At 44.9% G+C, this 21,503-nt stretch overlaps 1 protein-coding gene across 1 annotated transcript; it reads left to right on the forward strand.

Annotated features, from left to right (window-relative positions):
* Nucleotides 1-1,243: 1,243 nt before the first annotated feature.
* Nucleotides 1,244-4,130, forward strand: ASCL1 (achaete-scute family bHLH transcription factor 1). Its single transcript, XM_017893448.1, has 2 exons — nucleotides 1,244-2,637; nucleotides 2,993-4,130. The coding sequence occupies exon 1, from the start codon at nucleotides 1,839-1,841 to the stop codon at nucleotides 2,589-2,591; it is 753 nt and encodes a 250-aa protein (XP_017748937.1). The 5' UTR covers nucleotides 1,244-1,838; the 3' UTR covers nucleotides 2,592-2,637; nucleotides 2,993-4,130.
* The last annotated feature ends 17,373 nt before the right edge of the window (nucleotides 4,131-21,503 follow it).

A 21,503-nucleotide genomic window follows, 5' to 3' on the forward strand; every position in this document is an offset into this window, starting at 1 on the left:
CGGCTGCAAGCGCCTCCCCCTCCCTCGCGGCGCCAGCACGCGGCCCCGCCGGGCTCGGCTCCCAGTCGCCTGCCACCGGCCCGCCGGGCACACGCCTGGGGCGGGATGGGGGCTGCGCCAAGGCCGCCGAGGTGCCCGCGGCGGCGCCGAACAACCAGGAAGCTCCACCAGTGCCCTAAGCGCCATCACCCAACCCCCGCCCCGCGTCTTTCTTCTCCGAGGGTCTGGGAATATCCCAGAGCACTCCTTTCTTTATGATATCCCCCAAGCTGGTCCGGAAATAATCCCTGTGGGGAGGGGGTGGCGGTAGAGGGCGGCGGTAGGGGCGATCCTACGGGGGCCAGAGGTCATCCTAGGGGGATGTCCCTGCCATATATACCCACCTATAGGACGGTTCACAACCACTCCTCAGTGTCGCTTCTCCTTCCCCCCCCCATACACTTGCTCAGTTGTGGGGAACACTTCCTAGGTTTTAGAGCTGAATGGGACTTTAGAGACCATATTCTGTGGCTGCAGACGAGGAAGGGAAGGCTTAGAGAGGACGCCACTTACGAGGAGCCACAGAGCATTGAGAGGACGCCTTGGGACTAGAACCCACGTTTTCACATAGTCCAGCAGTCCAGCACCCTTTTTCACTGTCCTGGACGGAGTTTCCCCCCCGCCCCCATGTTTCTAAACCTCAATCATAATTTGCTCCAATTCCTAGGGTCACCGAAGAACCCGAAGAGAATAATAGTGAGGAGGGGGAGAAAACAGGAAAAGTCGAGCCCCACTCCATCCTCACCTCGACACCGCTCCTATGCCAGTTTTTCTGCCCAAACCCTTCCCTGCGCTTTGCTTCAAGTTCTTAGCAGAATCCAAGGGAACTTCACCCCCAATCTTTCCACCTATACACCTCAATTCCTAGAGCCATTTGTCCCTCCTGTGACGCCCCCCACCCCCTTCCTAAAACCACCCCCGGCTGCAGCCCGCCCCGAGCGCGCCGCCTGTTTATTCAGCCGGGAGTCCGGCACGCGCCAGGCGCACGCACTGCAACAACAAACCCAGCTGAATGGAGAGTTTGCAAGGAGCGGGAGAAAGGAACGGGAGGGGGGAGAGGAGAGGAGGAGGGGGAGTTTAGGGAGTGGGTGGGAGGAGAAGATAAGAGGAGGGGGAGTGGGGGCTGCAGCCGCTCGCTGCAGCAGCGGGGAGTGGGGGGCGAGGCGGGGCCAGGGCTGCGCGTGGGGCTGGGTGTCCCATTGAAAAGGCGGACGCACTCCGGCCGCCCAGCACTCTCTCACTTCTGGCCAGGGAACGTGGAAGGCGCACCGGCAGGGATCCGGCCAGGGAGGGCGAGTGAAAGAAGGAAATCAGAAAGAAAGGGAGTTAACAAAATAATAAAAACAGCCTGAGCCACGGCTGGAGAGACCGAGACCCGGCGCAAGAGAGCGCAGCCTTAGTAGGAGAGGAACGCGAGACGCGGCAGAGCGCGCTCAGCTCTGACTTTTGCTGCTGCTTCTGCTTTTTTTTTTCTTAGAAACAAGAAGGCGCCAGCGGCAGCCTCACACGCGAGCGCCACGCGAGGCTCCCGAAGCCAACCCGCGAAGGGAGGAGGGGAGGGAGGAGGAGGCGACGTACAGGGAGGAGAAAAAGCATTTTCACCTTCTTTGCTCCCACTCTAAGAAGTCTCCCGGGGATTTTGTATATATTTTTTAACTTCCCTCAGGGCTCCCGTTTCATCTTTCCTCTTCTTTCCCTCTCTGTTCCTGCACCCAAGTCCTCTCTGTGTCACCCTCGCGCGCCCCGCACCTCGCGTCCCCACTCGCTCTGATTCCGCCGCTCCTTGGCCGCCGCTGCGCATGGAAAGCTCTGCCAAGATGGAGAGCGGCGGAGCCGGCCAGCAGCCCCAGCCGCAGCCCCAGCCGCAGCCCCAGCCGCAGCCCCAGCCGCAGCCCCAGCCGCAGCCCCAGCAGCCCTTCCTGCAGCCCGCAGCCTGTTTCTTTGCCACCGCAGCAGCCGCGGCGGCCGCGGCAGCCGCAGCGGCCGCGCAGAGCGCGCAGCAGCAGCAGCAGCAGCAACAGCAGCAGGCGCCGCAGCTGAGACCGGCGGCCGACGGCCAGCCCTCAGGGGGCGGTCACAAGTCAGCGCCCAAGCAAGTCAAGCGACAGCGCTCGTCTTCGCCCGAACTGATGCGCTGCAAACGCCGGCTCAACTTCAGCGGCTTTGGCTACAGCCTGCCGCAGCAGCAGCCGGCCGCCGTGGCGCGCCGCAACGAGCGCGAGCGCAACCGCGTCAAGTTGGTTAACCTGGGCTTTGCCACCCTTCGGGAGCACGTCCCCAACGGCGCGGCCAACAAGAAGATGAGTAAGGTGGAGACACTGCGCTCTGCCGTCGAGTACATTCGCGCGCTGCAGCAGCTGCTGGATGAGCATGACGCGGTGAGCGCCGCCTTCCAGGCTGGCGTCCTGTCGCCCACCATCTCCCCCAACTACTCCAACGACTTGAACTCCATGGCCGGCTCGCCGGTCTCATCCTACTCCTCGGACGAGGGCTCTTACGACCCGCTCAGCCCCGAGGAGCAGGAGCTGCTCGACTTCACCAACTGGTTCTGAGGGGCTGGCCTGGTCAGGCCCTGGTGCGAAAGGACTTTGGAAGCAGGTAGGTTGCATTTTGGGGCGGGCGGGGGAGGGGTATTCTTGCCTTAGTCCTCCCTCTGAGTGTCTGTGGAAGTGCGGATGTCTCCAAGGAGATGGGGGAATTTTTATTTAAAGGATTTGTGAAAGTTAGTCGATTTCAAGTCCTAGTTTGTTAGTTTCAGCACTGGCCTCTGAAAATGGCTTTGCCCAGGTCTCCAAGCAGTGAAGGGTAGTAGTGAGGTGCAGAGATACTGGTGAACCGAATACTGGGACATGTCAAAAGAGACGTCTACCTGACAGATTCTTTCCTCAGACCTCCATCTCCCCCTACCTACACGTTCAACTTAACCTCTCTTGTTATTTTCCTTATGTTATAGGGTGATCGCACAACCTGCATCTTTAGTGCTTTCTCGTCAGTGGCGTTGGGAGGGGGAGAAAAGAAAAAGAAGAAGAAAAGGGAAGAAGAAAAAAACGAAAACAGTCAACCAACCCCAACGCCAACTAAGCGAGGCATGCCTGAGAAACATGGCTTTCAGAAAACGGGAAGCGCTCAGAACAGTATCTTTGCACTCCAATCATTCACGGAGATATGAAGAGCAACTGGGACCTGAGTCAACGCGCAAAATGCAGCTTGTGTGCAAAAGCAGTGGGCTCCTGGCAGAAGGGAGCAGCACACGCATTATAGTAACTCCCACCACCTCTAACACGCACAGCTGAAAGCTCTTGCTTGGTCCCTTCACCTCCCTGCCCTCTCTCAAAGTGCAGTTCTTAGCCCTTTAGAAACGAGTTGGTGTCTTTGGTCTCAGTAGCTCCTACCCCAGTAAGCTGTAGACATTGGTTTACAGTGAAACTATGCTATTCTCAGCCCTTTGAAACCCTGCTTCTCCTCCAGGGCCGGATTCCCAAACCCCATGGCTTCCCTCACACTGTCTTTTCTACCATTTTCATCATAGAATGCTTCCAATCTTTTGTGAATTTTTTATTATAAAAAAATCTATTTGTATCTATCCTAACCAGTTTGGGGATATATTAAGATATTTTGTACATAAGAGAGAAAGAGAGAGAAAATTTATAGAAGTTTTGTACAAATGGTTTAAAATGTGTATATCTTGATACTTTAACATGTAATGCTATTACCTCTGCATATTTTAGATGTGTAGTTCACCTTACAACTGCCATTTTCCCTATGTGGTTTTGTCAAGAACTCTCCTCATAGGTGAGATCAAGAGGCCACCAGTTGTACTTCAGCACCAATGTGTCTTACTTTATAGAAATGTTGTTAATGTATTAATGATGTTATTAAATACTGTTCAAGAAGAACAAAGTTTATGCAGCTACTGTCCAAACTCAAAGTGGCAGCCAGTTGGTTTTGATAGGTTGCCTTTTGGAGATTCCTATTACTGCCTTTTTTTTCCCTTACTGTTTTATTACAAACTTACAAAAATATGTATAACCCTGTTTTATACAAACTAGTTTCGTAATAAAACCTTTTTCCTTTTTTTAAAATGAAAATAATCAGCTGCCTCTAAGCTTTCTTTGACTCTGGTGCCCCTAGTTCAGTTTTATGAAAATGTCAAAGGGAAGAGGTGGGTGGAGAAGAAAATGTTGCAAAACATGCTAAGTGGCAGAAAGGACAATGATAAGTGCCACAGCCAGTCCCCTCCAAATGGTGACTTTATGATGAATGTGTGTGTGTGTGTGTGTGTACATGTATATATGTTTTCTTTCTATCCTGTGTGCAAATGTACACGCCCACCAAAAGAATAGATGATGATTGATGGCTGCATTATCCTTTGATCAAAATTTAAAATCCCCCCAAAAAGTGAACCAGAAAGAGAAGGTCCTCCACCATTTTCCAATTCTCAACTCCATTCTGAGTTTCTCCATGTGAAACTATGGTAGGACTGGATGAAATAATGGAGACTAGGTCTGAGTGGGGAGAATGGTGGTTCTGGGATGGGGGTTGGAGAGGCACCCCTCTCCACATTCAAGCTCCTAGTGGTGAGTATGTTTCTCTTCCCTCACTTCCAGGCACACATTTTCTACTCATTTTCTTCAGTACACATACTTGCCATATTGATTTTAAGTAAAAGGCACATATGATATGAATTCATTCCAAACGGATTGAGATTTTAATTTTTAAAAAACGCATTAGAAATGTGTGGTCGCTTTGAGACACTGGTCTATCTAAGCTTGTGACTCTATCCGAATAGCGTGAGCTGCGTATAAAAGTACCCAATTACCAAGATTCAAAAAGAAATTGGTGGGTTTTTGGCTGGCTTGCTTCTTGTCAGTTAGCAAGGACGTGATTAGAATCCTACTCGGCCTCTCGCCGGCTCCTCGCTCGCCGCCTGCATTACTTGCAGATTCAGTTTGCGTGTCTCCAGCCAAGCGGAAAGCCGAGCGCAAAATGCATCTTACAAAACCCAACAAAGAACGGGTAGCCAGCACGTCTTCCAGAGTTAAAAATCTAGTCTGTGTTGGTACATCTATACCATTTAGTGGCACAGAATAATCATTTTTTAAAGCCACGATGCGCGGAGCACGCCACAGCGTCTGATGTCATTTTGCTAAATGACCCTCTATAGAATGCACATTGAGGCTTCAGTCCCTTTCAAAGAGATGAGCGTAATTAAGGAAAAAAAAAATCAGTAAATTCCTCATCGCCATAAATAATCGGACTTTCTGCCTGCAGTGGGCCAATTTAGAGCTTACTTGAGAGAAGTAATGCTTTTGTGATGCCTGCTTTTATTTTTATCTTCTCATTTGGAGGACCAGAGATGGGCTCCACCCCCACTCTCCATTTCTCTTTCCTTTAATTTATCTCCTTTGCAAGTTTCCAGATAAGGTATGCAAAGAAAGTGTAGCAAGTCACTTATGGCTATGAATATAACATTAGGATAATGTTTCAGCCCCCACAAAAGGGAATTTTTTTTTCCCTTCTCCTGTGAAGACAGGTGTTCTTTTACTCACTTCTGAATGGGAAATACCCAGTCTCGTTAAACTCGAGGCAAAGTTAGTCGTTGTTTGCCACAATGTGAGGGCAAACTCGAAAAATTCACAACAACACACACACACAATTTTGCCGAAGCTAGGAAAGGGCAAAGCGAGGATTGGGCAAAATCTCATTACATCTGCTCTAATCGCTTAGCAACACAAAGCCGGGGCTTGTGCGGCGAAGGGAAGCCATTCACAGCGCTCTGACAGGCCGCATTCAGCGCGCGTTAGTCAGCTCCATAAATCACCGCCGCCCATTGGCTGTGCGGCGGGCTTTGGAGCGGCCCTGGGCTGTCAGCGAAATACAAAATGTAGACCCCAGAGGCTAGCAATAGCAGCCTCTTCCCCGTCTTAGCCCCCACCCATTTTTCTCTTTCTTTCCTTCCTTTCTTTCTTTCTTTCCTTTCTTTCTCTTTCTTTCTTTCTTTCTTTCTTTCTTTCTTTCTTTCTTTCTTTCTTTCTTTCTTTCTTTCTTTCTTTCTTTCTTTTCTTTTCCTTCTTCCTTCCTTCCTTCCTTCCTTCCTTCCTTCTTTCTCTCTTTCTTTTCGTTCCGTTTCGTTTCGTTTTCTTTTTTGAGAGAGGGGAGGGAATGCTGGGGTAGAAAACTGCGTTGACTTTATTGACTGAGAAACCTTACCTATTCAACAATGGCCTGGAGACCACCGAGTTAAGACTGAAGACACACTGAAATCGACGAGGAGGAGTGGGGAGTGCTGCAGGAGAGAAAGAAAATACAGACCTGCCGCAGGCTGCAGAGTTGTTGAATGGCACACATCATCAGAGGATGGGAGAGAGCTATTGGTGCACAGGTTTCACCTCCCTGACACAGTTATTTAACGTTTTAAATTGAGAGTAGTAGGGGATGCATCAAGAAGAATGTATCTCAAGTTCACATTAGGCAGGACCCACCAAGGAAGAGAGAAGAAACCATTCTGTGGTTTGCAGAGAACTTCAAAGGAGTAGGACTGAGATGTCTTAAGAAAGAGGGATAGAACGTGCCTTTCCACTTCGCTGTTCTTGCAGTGCTGGGGATGTTTAAACACAGAAGTAGCAGCCCAATTCCTCGATATACACAGCAGCTAGGTGAAGCCACGTAAAGGAGTTAAGAAATGGCTTGGTGGCAGAGATTACAAGCTATATGTAAATGTTAACCTCTCCTGCTGTTGCTATTCTTATCTTCCGGTCTTGTATCTCATTTTCCTGGGGACTGGTCAGGTGCATCTAGATCACAACCCAAATTGGATTCTTACCCACAAACCACGTAGAAAAAGTCTGATAATAGATGTGGTATCAAGGGAGATTTTTCTAAGATGCCCGAGTTGCCTTACCTCAAATGCCACCTCCTCCAAGAAGCTTTCCTTGACTACCCTCTTTAAAGCAGCTCTCCATTGCTATAATCACTGTCCATTAACCCTGTTTTTCCTTCCAGGCATTTACCACTATCTGAAAATGCTGTATCTTTGTTTGGTTATATGATTACTGTCAATTATCCCCCACTACACGATAACCTCCCTGAAGCTAGGGACCTTACTTGTCGTGTTCACTGTTATCTCCCCCGCCCCTGGGAAGAAAAGGTATTTATTGACTACATGGACAAATGGGGATGGTCTTCTCTGCTCCACTGAAAGTTGTGTTTCTCATTCTTCCTTTCCCCTCCACTTGCACTCTCCACCCTTCTCTGCTCTTCTCTCTGTCTCAGGAGGCAGGCTTATCTTTATGGAATTCATCACAAGAGTTGTGTGTCCTTCTGGCTTCCTCTTGGGTTTGGCCAGTGGGAAACACCAGCAGGAGTTGGCAAAGTAGAAGGGGAGATAGGTTGGGATATTTTTATCCCTGCTCCCTCCCTGCCTAGGCCCTATTGCTTTGACAGTGTCTCTACTCCTTCTCCTAAGTCCAGGGCTCTTGTCAGGAGGCTTCTCTCCCACCCATACAGCTCTTGCTGAAGTTTAGTAACAACTCCCTTCTCTTGCCCCTTAATTAAGGCCCAGAGCTGGTAACAGCTCTCCCTTGTTCCTAGTCTCTGGGTGCAGCATCATTTTGGTTAACCTCACCAACATCTCTGTCTTTCTGTTAAACTTTTTCATTTACCCTTGTGCCATCATCTCTCTTGCCAACTCTGTCTGCTACACAGGTCATTTCCCCACAGGATCTCATGGATATAATAGTTTTGTGTAAGATTTTTCAGGGACTCTTGGGGTTATGAGTAAGAAAAATCCTAGAGTACGGGTGAACCCAACTCCATATAACATGTAACTCTAGAAACATCGGTTCATCTTCTTGAGCCAGGAGTGAAGTCAATTACAGTTTTCTCTTCTGGAAAATGAGGAAAATGATACCTTCCTTTGCATAGATCACCAGGTGAACAGAAAATGAAAGGACTTTAGAGCATCCAATGACTATATCAATGCAAGAGATATGTGCTTCTTACGATCTTTCTGAACCAGGTAGTGGAGTGGTACTGGGGACTTGCCATTAAGATCAGCAAAGCTGTTGCTGCTGTTGGAAGCCACCCCTACTTTTTTCGCCCATTCATTTGCCCTGCAATTTATGCACTCACTTCAAAGGGGAGGGACAAACTATTAAATCTGGTCAACATTTCTAGAACTTAATTGTGTTAATTTGTGTTTTCTCTCCAAGAAGCATCTGTTATTGCAACTTCTTAAAACAACAACAACAACAACAACAACAACAACACTGTGGATGCTTCTGTGGTGTAATAATTGTCCGCAACCTCAGGTCCTTTTATTTATTGCTGAAAAGCCTCTGAACTTCTTTCTCCCTCTCTCCACTCCTGAGCCAAGAAATGATTCTTTTCGGACTTCCAGAGAAACTCCAGGTTATCCAGAGACAACGGTAAGGAGGGAAGCGGATTCACTGACACTAGTTAAGGTTCTTTATCTACTGCGAAAGCGAATGACTTGGATCTAGCGCAGGTCGAAGTTACATTCCTTCTTCCTTTGTATGCAAGATTAGGTTGTTACAAAACAGGGTGTGTAGGTTAATGGCAGGAGGCAAGTTGCAGCGCGGAGCGCGGGCCCTGAGCGCGTGTCAGGCTTAATGATTTATTCAAGCTGCAGCGCATCCGGGCGTTGATTGGCTGCAGGCATGCGTCCGCTGTCAGCTGCGCGCGCCGGGAACTCTCCAGGCTACCTGAAGCTGGGGGGAGGAAGAGGAGGCATGGGGACCCGAGGGGAGAAGTGTGAAAAGGAGGAACAGGTAGGAGTAGGGGGTGAGAGAGAGGAACGGAGAGAGAGAAATAGAGATAGAGGAAGAGAGACATAGAGGAGATGGGAAAAAAAAAAGTAGAAACTGAGTGAGAGGAGGAGAGAAGGGAAGGAAGGAGGGAGAAGACAGAAGGGAAGAGAAACTCAAGCGTAGGTTGCTGGGGTAGGAGAGAGGAGAGAGGAAAAGATGGAGAAAGCAGACGAGAAAAACAAGAGGGAGAAAGAGAGAATGAAGGAGAGGAGAGAATAGGAGAATAAATGAGAGAGAGCATAGACAGAGATTGGAGACAGGAGTGGGACGCGCTCCCAGAACGTCCCGCGTGCGCCCCCCTCCAGGCAGCCAGCGGGCGGCCGCTTACAAAGCCGCCTTTGATGCGCTGGCTACCAGGGCTATTTTGGGGACGAGATGGGGGAAAGCCGCCAACCCACACTCCTTGGAGGGAGTCACTTTCTGTAAAGTGCATTGGAGAGGACTGGGCCCTGGATCCGTGCTGTCGAAGCAGGAAGTGGATGTAGGGGACAAAAGCTCCGCACCTGCCAAATGGGAGACCTTAGAGAGAGCCTCCCCCTCGCCGCTCCCTGCTCCCCAGCCGGCCCGGGAAGCCTGCACTACCCGGCTCAGCGCAGCCAGCCCCACCGCCTCCGGACTCGACCCCAACAGAGCCCCGCCCTCCGCATCCTCTCTGAACCAAACTGCTTCTGCCTGCCTTTCTTTGGATCTGTGTTTCTCTGTCATCTAAGTCACTTTCTCTCTCGCCTCTCTTTTCTTTCTTCCTTTTCTTCTTCCTTCCCCTCTTCTTTCGCACTCATTTGTTCTTCCTTTTTTTGTTATCATTATTTACAATTAACAAAACCCCAGACACTTCTAGATTGGAGCTCTGCTCAGCCGGTGGGACTCTTTGGAAAGAGGGAAGACAGTGGGGAGAAAAAGCAGAAGAAAGGTATTGCTGGGGGAAGAGAGTGACATTTGAAAATCGAATGAGAAAATCAGCCCACTGTGTGCATTTGTCCGGATGAAGTTGTTGAGCCTGCAGGGTCAGCAGTCAGAGAGGGGCTGCTTGTGTTGGGGGAGTTGGAAATTCTATCAATAATCACCCCTCTCCTGAGGACCAGACAGAAGTAAGGCTGGCGTGTCCTTCCCCCAGCCACCCCCCTCCAGCACACACAGCTTTTGGGTTCCTCCAGCTATCTCTCTTTACTAGGAAAAACAGTCTGTCTCCATTGTCCAGGTGCCAGCAGGGCCTTTGGCGAAAGGGAGGCCGGCCAGCCTTCTGATCAAACTCAAAGGTTAGTTAAAAGACAAAAACAGCTGAAAGTCTTCATGAATAATGTTGGGCCAGTGCCCCCCTCCTCCACTCCACCACCCCAAACCCTCCCCCCCGCAACTCAGTGTAGTGCAAGCCATGCTGAATGCCCTACCACTTGGTTATGCTGCTCGCCTAAGTCAGAATTTCACAGAAAGCCCGAGAAGAAAAGCTCCCACAATTAGGGGTCGCCTGTCAGAAAACATTAACGCCTTCCTCTCCCAGCTTGTCAGGCTTGCTGCAGATACAAACCGCCATGGCGAATTGGCCCTCCACCCCATGAAGTGCCTGCCAGCCAAAGGAGCAGGGATTTGCAAGCCACAGGAGATGGAGCCTGACCTAGTGCAGTTTCTGCAGTGTCCTGATGCACCGAGATGCCCCCAGTTTCTGCTTTCTAAGGCTTGGTTGTGTTGGATCCCTGGAAGAGTCATACAAGGTAGTACTGCAGATGGGCAGATGAATGACCTCCCAGACCAGGGCAGTATAGCAGGACCTTTTCCTACAATGGAAATAGGTAAAATATATACACATGACTACATCCTTATCTCCTGTTTGCTGAGCATTTTTCAAGTGCCGGGGATCTTATATTGTTAATGATCAGAGCAATCCTTCAAGGTGGTGTATTATTATATTTATCTTATATGTGAATAACACTGAGAATCTGTAACAGCTAAGTAGTGGCAGACAGGATTGGACCTCAGATTTGTCTGCCTCCAAATTTCATTCCCCTTCCACCATAATCCATCCCTTAGTTTCTCCAATAAGATCCAGACACCAACTCTATGCTTGCTTGCTTCTGAAAGCATTGCCAATACTTGAGTGTGTTCTTTGCCATCTTCCTTGTATTATCGAGAATATTCTCCACTTTTAGAACAGTATCTGGCATGTCCTTGACACTCATAAACTTGTGGACGGAAGGGAAGAGGAAGATACAAAGAAAAGAAAAAAGGGAGGAAGGGAGGAATTCCTTAGAAAGGTCCTTTTGGTTGTCTTTGAACATTATTTTGTTCTGGAAGATGTTTGACTTTGCATGAAGAGATCTGGTTGGGATTCGTATGTACCATCAGTTAGTTTGGGAGTGGAACCTTTGTTTTCTCATCTGCATAAGTGGAGATAATAACTACCTTCTATGGTAATGATAAAGATAGAATAAGATTAACTTTGCGAAAGTTCCTAGCATGATATCCAACACATGCTCAAGAAAATCCAGTTGAAAATGAAATAGGTGTTAGTCTTTTATTTTTGTGTATCAAGAAAATATATATCACACATGCGTTATATCTGTGAAACAAAAATGCTATGTTATAGCTAAGTCCTCAGAAAATTTCTAATACTGTTGTTCTGTGGTGTTCATGCCACTAAGGTGGAATGAGGTAAAGTAGAAATCATGTTCACAGATCTAAACCTGTGGAAGGAAGGAAAGAGGAAAGACCGTCTAGTGTTGTGGAACAGTTTCGGGGCTTCCAAGAAGTGAACCGTCATCTTCCAGCAAGAGCAGAATGATGCAGGTGTTACTTCTCCATGATAAAGCAGGTAGGAAATTATCAGCCCATTTTGTGGAACAGAGAAATGAAGCCCCAAGATATGATTACTTTGCTAGGAGAAATTAAACACTGGAAGTTAAAATTGGCCACTGTGATTCCTTCCAGGAGACATATCTTCTGAGCTTTCTGGAGTGATTCAGAACTTTGGTCTTCTCAGGCCTTAGAAGGAACATTTTCACAAAACCATTCATAGCGATTCAAGGGATAGTCATTATTTCCTTTGCATGGGACACTAGTGAAATTATTAAAATTTGCTTCAGTTTTCAAACTTCCAAGATTGCTGTCACTGTCTGTCTTTGATTCTACCCACCAATCAGCTCTTTCAGTTCCAAAACACCAATTTTTTTAAAATGGAGAAAAAAGCAAGAAAAACTACTGTTGATAATCCCAGAAATGTTTGATGATCCTGCAAAAGTTGGTCAGCTTCTTGGTCATTAGTTTTTCACTGAGTCCTTGTATGATGTTTTCATTTCTGGAGAGCAGGAAGGATCTTCAACATGTCCCTCTTTGTCTTTCCCACATTTCTGGGTTTTTTTTCCTTCTCTGGTTAACCTTCTTTATCTTCCAGAAGACAGATTATGTTTTTGAGATATAATAATTACCCCACGCACTGTTGGCCAAAAATAACAGAGACCAAAAAAGTAAACACAAGGTCTACTTTTCAGATATTTTATGGAAATATTACATTGTCTAAATATGTTCAGAATGCAGTAGTATTTGATACATAGGGCAGATTTAGAAACAACCATAAACCTACCCCACATAAGCACATAATATAGGACTGCTGAAATAAAAACCGTAGAGTTGGTATAGCCACAGCGATGTAGCAATGGTGGTTCATGTAAACTAATGATATTTTTTCCCTTGAAAATCCATGAAAATATAATAACCAAATATCTCAGCCTTGGGAGGATGATCTGGCTAGACTAGTCCAGGTTCAGCATTCAGACCACTCATGTCTCCACTTCCTGAGGACAGGGAAGCTGTGTTTGGAAGAGAGAGCAACACATGTAGGGCATGTTCTTTCTCCTGTTGGGGTGGCCAAGAAGAGGCCTGCTTTACTTCTATCTCGTCTTTCTCAGGAATGTCCCTGCTTCACCAGGACACAGAAATGAGGGGGATTTATTTTGTGGCATCTAAATAGGGTATACATTTCAACAAACAGCTAATTTGTTGCTGGAGATCCTCTATAGATGAAAATAGACATGCTATTCTAATTCTAGGGACTTTTTGTAAGGCAAAAAACAAAACAAACAAAACAAAACAAAACAGAAAAAACCCAGACAAGTTGAAAAGATACATAGCCAGGGGTGTTTGTTGTAGTATTTTTTTCTTTTTTTAAAGATAATGGTGAAAAACCCAAAACAACCTGAAACTTTAATCTTGAGTATTGGTTCAAATAAATATTTTACTTGCAGGCAGGTCATAGCAGCTCATGTCTGAGATCTCAGCACTTTAGGAGGCTGAGGCAGGAGGGTTGCTTTTGAGTGTGGGAGTTTGAGACTAGCTTGGGGAAGATGGCGAGACCCTGTCTCTACAAAAATTAGCTGAGTGTGCTGGCGCACACCAGTGGTCCCAGCTACTCAGGAAACTGAGGTGGGAGGATCACTTAAGCCTGGGAGGCTGAGGCTACAGTGAACCACTGTGGTGCTACTGAGCTCCAGGCTGGGTGGCAGAGCTAGAGACCCTGTTTCAATAAATGTATAAAGAGATAAATTGATTAATATTTACAAGCTCATATAATAGTAGTATATTGTGCAGAATTTTAAATGGTGATGCAGATTTTTGTTTATTACCATAGAAATATATCTGTGTTATACATAAATGAAAAGAAGAAAATAGCCATCACCTATAATTCTATCAACCAGAGAATATTAGTCAATATTTAATTATCAATCTATTATCTATCTTTCATCTATTTATTTTTATAAAATAGCATCAGATCTTTCACTTTTCTACTTAAAATATGAACATCAATTAGTTTAGTTATTTATTCAACAAATGTTTTCCCAGGTCCTATTGTAAGCCCTCAAGATACAGTAGTGAAAAAGACCAATAGTGGTCCAGACCTTACAGTTTACGTCACCCCATAAGACAGAAACTCAAACATATAATAGTTACATGTTTCTGTATCACTAGTCTTCTACAACATGGTTTAAAATGTTAAAATGTTGATTGAAGGTATAATAACATCTTAAATCTGTGTATTTTTAAACAAGGGAATTTCTTTTTTTAAATATGTTGCTCTTAGTGAATAAATTCTATGATGAAAAAATTATAACCAAACAATTACACACTTCCATGATTACATCCTCAGGACAGATTTACAGAACGAGACTTTCTTTGCCCAAGGAAATGTGTCTTTTGGAGGCTTTTTTATTCATATTTCTTAATTGTCTTCAGAAAGATTCAATCAGTTATGATTCCATTGTCAGTGATATGAGTATGAATTTCCTCATGGTCTCACTAAGTTTTATTATATTTTAAACCAACAAATTTACCAATTAGTAAATTTTCTTAAAAGTGATTTCTCATTTTTAAAATTCTGCTTATTTTACATCACTAGTGACACTCAATTTTTCTTATGTATTTGTAGCAGTGATTATCATACGCTGGACTAAAATTGGCGGCATTATAATAAATGGGGAGAGGTTTGCTTAAAATACCTATTTCTGGAGATTCTAAATTAACTGAGGTTGCTCTGATATAAGGCTAGTTTGTAGACAATTGTTTTTAATTTTAGCCTTTAGATAGAAAACTTTAGAAATAACAATTGTGGATAAGATAAAGCCTCTAATTCCATAAAGAGGGCTTATTCTAAATTTACTTCTCCCAAGTTACATGGGTTGAATGTCCCCAGTGGTAATCTATTGGAGGCGAATGCAGAGGATTACTTTGGACTCTGACTCCCCCAGTGGTCCTGCTTCTCCTTTCCAGTCTCTTCCCGTTTGTGCTGACCTCTCAGCCCTGCCCCCCACCTGCTGCTAGCCTGGAGAAGAAAGCCATTTCCATTGGCCTTGGCTGCCTGGGGAGATCTATATTACTCTGGGGAAGACAAGAGCTGCCCCCATCTTGGTAAAGTGTGAAATTCGGTTTTGATTGCAAAGGGAAGCCATTTCAACGGGATTACACCGTGACCATGTAGATTAAACTCAGCCATATGGCCTAGGGACACTTCTTCCTACTGTCAGGTAACAGTGCATTGCTAATGACATGACAATGACATTTTCAAATGAAAAATAAAGCCACCTGGACAGGAATAAAGGGGGCAAATAAATGACAAGATGTTGGTAAGCATTAACAGAACTCTGGACTCTGCTGGTTTTGAAGAGGGGATGCAATGTGCTTAATTTATAAGTAAAACTAGTAAGCGTGATGTTATAAAAGGACTCTCGCCTGCTTGGCATAGTGGAAAGAGATTCCTTGTTTTTATCAAAAAAGATTCCAGTGTTGACCCAACGAGATTGCTTAACCTCACTTAACCTCAGTTTCTTCACCTGTTAAGTGGGCGTAAACACACTTCACAGGGTTGTCACAAGACAAAAACAGTTATATGAAGGTGATTTGTAAACTGCTAACTGATGTACAAATGGAAAAAAAACAGGTGATTTTATCAGTCAGAGTTCTCAGTTACAAGCAACAGAGATAGACTTTGGTCAATTTAAACTAAAAAGAAAGTTACAGAAGGAGCTTTGGGTAGTTCATAAAATTATTAAAAAGGCTAATTCCAGAATCAGAACAGGGACTAGAAAATGTGCGGCTGAAAAGCAGCCAAAACCATCATTAAAACCATTTCTCAGAATAGTTAGATAAGGCTGCAACCACCACTGCTTCTGATCTCTGGTTCCCACTATTTGTACTGACGCTATCCCCAGGTCTAGACACTGAATGTCCTGCTGGTGCAGATGGTGCCACAGCCTGGAAATTGGTTAGCCCCAGGTACTGCTGGGACACAAACAGACTCTCTTCTGTCCCTGCTTCTTTGTGCTAGTAATCATTAGGTCCACATCTGTGGCGAGAGCTTCAGAATGGTTGAGAGATAGATGCAAGGGAGGCCAGGAAAGTGAGTGGCCTTGTCCGCTTTTATACTTTTCTCAAAATGCTTAAGAATACCCAAGGAAAGGGTACTCAGACACCGGGCAGCCAAAAATAAAACAAAACAACAAACAAGAAAATACAACTATCTTTTAGATCAGGATTCTGCAAATTATTTTGTAAAGGGTGACATAGCAAATATTTTCAGCTTCATGAGCAACTACTCAATTCCGCAATTGTAGTGAAAGAGCAGCAAGGAGCAATATATAAATGAATGAGTGTGGCTGTGCGCCAATAAAATTTTACTTACAACAACAGGATTTGATTCTCAGATTGTACTTTGCTGATCCTTGCTCTAGAGTGATGATGATGGTGACAACTAGGTGAACTTTAAAACTGTCCTTCAAGGACTGGCTGGAAACGGATGCTGGCAGAGATAGTAGCAATTCACTCAACTGTACACTAGAAAGATGTTTTCTCTCATTTGGTTATGTTGCCCCCAGTAACTGTTGGTTTCATTGTGAAAACTGTTTCCCAGTTAGAAGGTTAACAATATGTAAACTATTTGCATTTAAACACAATTTCAGTTCAGATCTGGGCATTAGTTGAGGAATGTAGCAGAACAAAGGAGGCAGAAGAAGTGCCTTCTCCTACCTTATACCTTCCTGCGTGACTACCCAGGCTCTGTTCTGAGGCTCCCAAGTGCTCCTCTTCTCAGCCCTGATGAGTTATTACACCTTTTGGAGCAAGTTTCATAATTCCTTGCCATGGATGGTATCACAAGGGCACTTCACCTACCCCAGGAACCTGGGTATTACGTTCTTCCTAAGGACATGTCAGCCACGTTGGTGAAATTCAGCAGAAACTTCTTATGGTTTCCATGTGATGTTCCCGTAGACTGGTTTAGTTGACTTGGGAAGGAGGAAGAATCAATCTAATGATGAATCATCACATGTAAATGTTTGCTGTCAAAATGATGGAATAACTCTTTGATGGAAAAAGACACTTTTCTTCTCTCCATCATTTATTTAACCCATAGGAATTGTGGTCCTAAAGTATGTCATGTCTACACTGGGCAATAGGGCTAGAGATGAATAAAATGTGACCTTTGTCCTAGAAGACATACAATTAGTTTTGTTCTTCTTTGTAGTCAAGATTTTTTACCGGAAGCAGTCATTTATTATATCTGTAGCTCCCAAGCATACTAAGTGTTGCAGAGAAATGACCTTATTCATCAGTATACGAAAGAGGTCAGTCATCATATTTATCAGAAATAGGTTGATGGTGCAGAAAACCCAACCTATGATAGTAAAACCAAATGATGGATGCACCCCTTCCTTCCTTCCTTCCTACCTTCCTTCCTTCCTTCCTTCCTTCCTTCCTTCCTTCCTTCCCTCCCTCCCGTCCCTCCCTCCCTTCCTTCTTCCTAACCCTTCCTTCCCTTCCTTCCTACCCTTCCTTCCTCCTACCTTCTTCCTTCCTTCCTTTCTCCCTCCCTCCCTCCTCCCGGCCGCGCGCGTCGCCTTTCTTACCTTCCTTCTTCCTTCCTTCCTTCATTCCTCCCTCCTCCTCCCTCCCTCCCTTGCCTACCTTCCTTCCTTCCTTCCTTCCTCTCCCTTCTACCTTCCTTTCCTCCTCTTCCTTCCTTCCTTCCTTCCTTCCCTTCCTCCCTCACCTCCCTTCCTACCCTTCCTTCCTTCCTTCCTTCCTACCTTCCTTCTTCACTCTCCCTCCCTCCCTCCCTCCCTCCCTCTTGCCTTCCTCTCCTTCCTTCCTCCTCCCTCCCTCCCTTCCTGTCCTTCCTTCCTTTCCTCATGCCTTTCTTTTCTTCTTTTCTCTCTTCCTTTGTTCCTTCCTTCCTTCCTCCCCTCTCTTCCTTCCCCTGCCTCCCTCTTTTCCTTCCTTCTTTCTTCTTTCATTCCTTTCCTCCCTCCTTCCTCTCTCTTCCTTCCTCAATCTCTCCCTCCTCTCCTTTCCTTTCTTTCTTCCTTCCATCCTTCCCTCTCCCTCTTTCCCTGCCTTCATTCCTTTCTCAGTGCCTCCTCTCTCTACTTTCTGCCCCCCTTTCTCTGTTCTCTCCCTCTCTCCAGCTTCCTTCCTTCCCTCTCTCTTTCCCTCCCTTTTTCCTTCCTTCTTTCCTTTGTTCCTTTCCTCCCTCTCTTCTTTCTCTCCTTCTCTCTCTCTTCTCCTCCCTTTGTCTGTCTCTCTTATTCTTTTCCTCTCTCCTTCACTTTCTTCCACTCTTCCTCCCTCCCGCCTTTCCCTTCTTCCTTTTTCTCTGAGCAAGAAGTCTGGGTGTAGGAATGCACTGGGGTTACTATCATGGCTCTCAGTGCTTTCAGGGTCACAGGTGCTGACTAGCTTTCCACGCAGCCATCCTTAGTGTTTAGCCTGTTGCCTTGTGGTCCCAGGATGACTGCCCCATCTCCAGATAATGTCTGCTTTCAAGGCAAGAAGGGGAAGGATACAGAGAAAAAGAGTGTGCCAGCTGAAAGCTGCTCTCTTCTAAAATGTGGCTAGAGTTTTACTTTTTAAGTCAGGAGTGTCACTGCTTAAAATGCAAGGGGATTCTGTCAGTAAGGAAGGGGGACAGTGGGTATGGGGTTTCGGAGAGACTCAGGCTCTGTCTACTATAGATTTTACTCCGAGGGCCATTTTGAACAAATTTGTGGGTCCCACCCATGAGCTGGCCTTTGCTCCCAATCCTTTTCATCCTCCTTAATTGTCTGAACTTAAAGTTTTCTGAACAATAGGGTCAGATTTCCCTACATGGAATCCCTGAATGTTTAAAGGTAGAAGTACCTTAGAGGTCTCCTTCTTCAACCCTCTGAGCTACAGATGGTGGAAACAGAGGCCCAGAAATATTAAATGACTTAGGCCAGGCGCGGTGGCTCACGCCTGTAATCTCAGCACTTTGGGAGGCCAATGTGGGCGAATGACGAGGTCAGGAGTTCGAGACTAGTCTGGCCAAAATGGTGAAACCCCATCTCTACTAAAAATACAAAAAATTATCTGGGCATGGTGGTGGATGCCTGTAATCCAAGCCACTCAGGAGGCAGAGGCAGGAGAATCACTTGAACTTAGGAGGCGGAGGTTGCAGTAAGCCCAGATCGCGCCACTGCACTCCAGCCTGGGTGACAGAGTGAGACTGTCTGAAAAAGCAAAAAATAAATAAAAAATAAAAATAAATAAATAAATAAACCAATCAAAAATTAAATGACTTGCCCAAGATGATACCACTCATAACTGAGAGATTTAAGAGTAAAAGACATGGAGAGAACACCAAGTATGTTCCCTCAAAAGGCCATTTTCTCAATTAGATTTCAAGATTGCAAACATTTCAAACCATCAAGGCCAGGCAGAATCTTCTCTGTCTAGTTCCTTTCATTACTGGGATCTACATTTTAGCTGATAGCACTGGCGTTGGTATTTGAACTGCATTTCCAGCCTTTCCTATTTTTTTCCATTCCTAGAACCTCTAAGGTCCTTCATCTAGCTCTCATTAAGTGCTTCTCAGGCTCTGAAAAAAACATTGGTTGAAAGAACGGGCCAAACTTGTTTTCCAAATCTTGGTTTGTGATATTGCCACCCCCCTAATATTTTCAACCAGAAACCCAAGAGTAGTTTGTATCCTTTCTCATCCTCTTCTACCCGACCCCAGTGAGCATCAATAAATCTAAAAGATTCTGTATGATGTCTTAAAAGTCTAGAAAATGGGGAAATATTAGAATTATTTGTTGAACTATTTCCCCCAATTAATGATTAGACCCATAAAGCTTTAAATTTAGAGATATTTTGCCTGTAAATATGTCCTGAGTTTGGAGGAAACTTCTGAGCATGTTATTTGAAAATGTAACTCATGCACAATTTAGACATATTTTTTTCTGTTTCCAAACCTTTTATATGCCCTTTTAAATTCAGCTGCTGCCTTCTCAACTCCATGGTTTTTGCCTTCGTTTAGGACCTGATCATTTCTCCCTGGACCTTCGCCTCTTAAACACTTTTCTTATTCTTGTCGCTCCAATCCATCCTCCACCCTATGGCCACTAGAGTACTTTTAAAATAGTACACAGACCACATCACTGCCACCAAAGTGATCTTTTAAAAGTATGATCGTATATCTCTTGTTGAAAACACTTCTATGGTTTCCCCCATTGTCCATGATAGTAGTTACTTTTTTCACCCCACAAATATTCATGGAGCTCTTACAATGTGCCAGAGCTATGCTAGGCAAAGTAGACGTGATGCTGAATAAGGCAGATGTGCTGGCTATTCACCTGGAACTTCTGTTCTAATGGATGCTTGATAAGAGATTTGATGACCTCACCTCTGTCTTCAGCCCCACCCAGATCTCCAGTCACCCTATTGACCTTTATCCCCCAGCAATGCCAAACTGCTTGTCCTCTCTGCACACATTTTGCTTTGTTTCATCTTGGTATCTTCGCGTATGACCTCTTTGTTTCTCTGGTGTCTCAATCATCACTTCCTCCAGGAGGCCTTCCTTGATCCCACCTTACACAGATTAATCACTTTTCTCTGGAACTTTTGCACACAATTGGCCCTCCATATCCATGAGTTCTACATCTGTGAATTCAACCAATTTCAGATTGAACATATCCGAAAAAAATTACATCTGTACTGAACATGGATAGATTTTTTTCTTGTCATTATTCCCTGAATGATATAACAACTATTTATATATCATTTACCTTGCATTAAGTATTATAAATAATCTACAGATGATTGAAAGTAGAAGGGGGGATGTATATAGGTTATATGCAAATACTATGCCATTTTATGTCAGAGATTGTAGTATATCAGCACTTGTGGACTTTGGTGTCCCAGGGGTTCCTGGAACCAATCCACCACAGACACCAAGGGATGACCGTATTCTATTGTTATGTAGTTGCCCTCATCACAATATTCTCTTATTTGTGTATAGTCCTAACATTTTTTCCCCCAGAGTGAAAAAGCTTATCAAAACAAAAGAACTTTGAATTGTGTTTAGAAATCAGAAAACTCCTGGAATCACTTTTATTAAGTAGACTCTGCTGTATCAAAAAGAGAAAGGATGAAAATTTTCATATTGACCACCAGGAGTTACAATGAGCATTCTGTAGCTCTGAGAACAATAGCTCTAAAGAAAAGGAGCCAGGAAACTCCATGATGCTTTATCTCACTCAGCTATAACAATTTGTGAATCCTCATTAATTGTCTAACAATGTTTCAAGAATCTTGAAAGTAACTGAAATAAAAGAGTTCATTAGTGTGTGCTTCATAATGGGAGAAACTCAATTTTCAGAACACCAGAAGGAACTATTCTTTTTTTCTCTTTAGGTGTCAGGAGGTCTAGGGAACAGAAAGAACAGTCTGTAGCAAAATGCAAACGGATTTGGGACTTTTTTTTCTCAGTCTAAAAAATCTTGGTGGCAAGAAAATGGGGGTGGAGAGAGAACAATCTAAGCAAAACTGATTCATGTGGGAAAGCAGAAACTTGTGTGTCTACTGTCATGTTTTTTTCTCCATATGAGGGAACTTTCATGTTTTATTTTCACACAAGATTGTTGGGGTTTTGGGAACAGTACTGTGTTTAATATTCCCAACGCCTAGGGCAGAAACATAGTAGGTGCTCAATAAATGTAGATTTCAATTAAATAATTGTATGGTTGATGACTGTTTTTTTGGGAAAAATTGTGTAGCATAATTGTATAGCTGATGACTGGTTTTATGGGAAACAATCTAAAATCTAAGAGAGGTGACAGACATGATAGGAAAAAAAACTTC

The sequence above is a fragment of the Rhinopithecus bieti genome, unplaced genomic scaffold, assembly GCF_001698545.2.
Source record: "Rhinopithecus bieti isolate Rb0 unplaced genomic scaffold, ASM169854v2 scaffold_23898, whole genome shotgun sequence".
NCBI classification, from domain to species: Eukaryota; Metazoa; Chordata; class Mammalia; order Primates; family Cercopithecidae; genus Rhinopithecus; species Rhinopithecus bieti.

Excerpts from the sequence above, each read along its gene's own strand:
- ASCL1 (XM_017893448.1), top strand. The coding sequence starts at position 1,839 with ATGGAAAGCTCTGCCAAGATGGAGAGCGGCGGAGCCGGCCAGCAGCCC.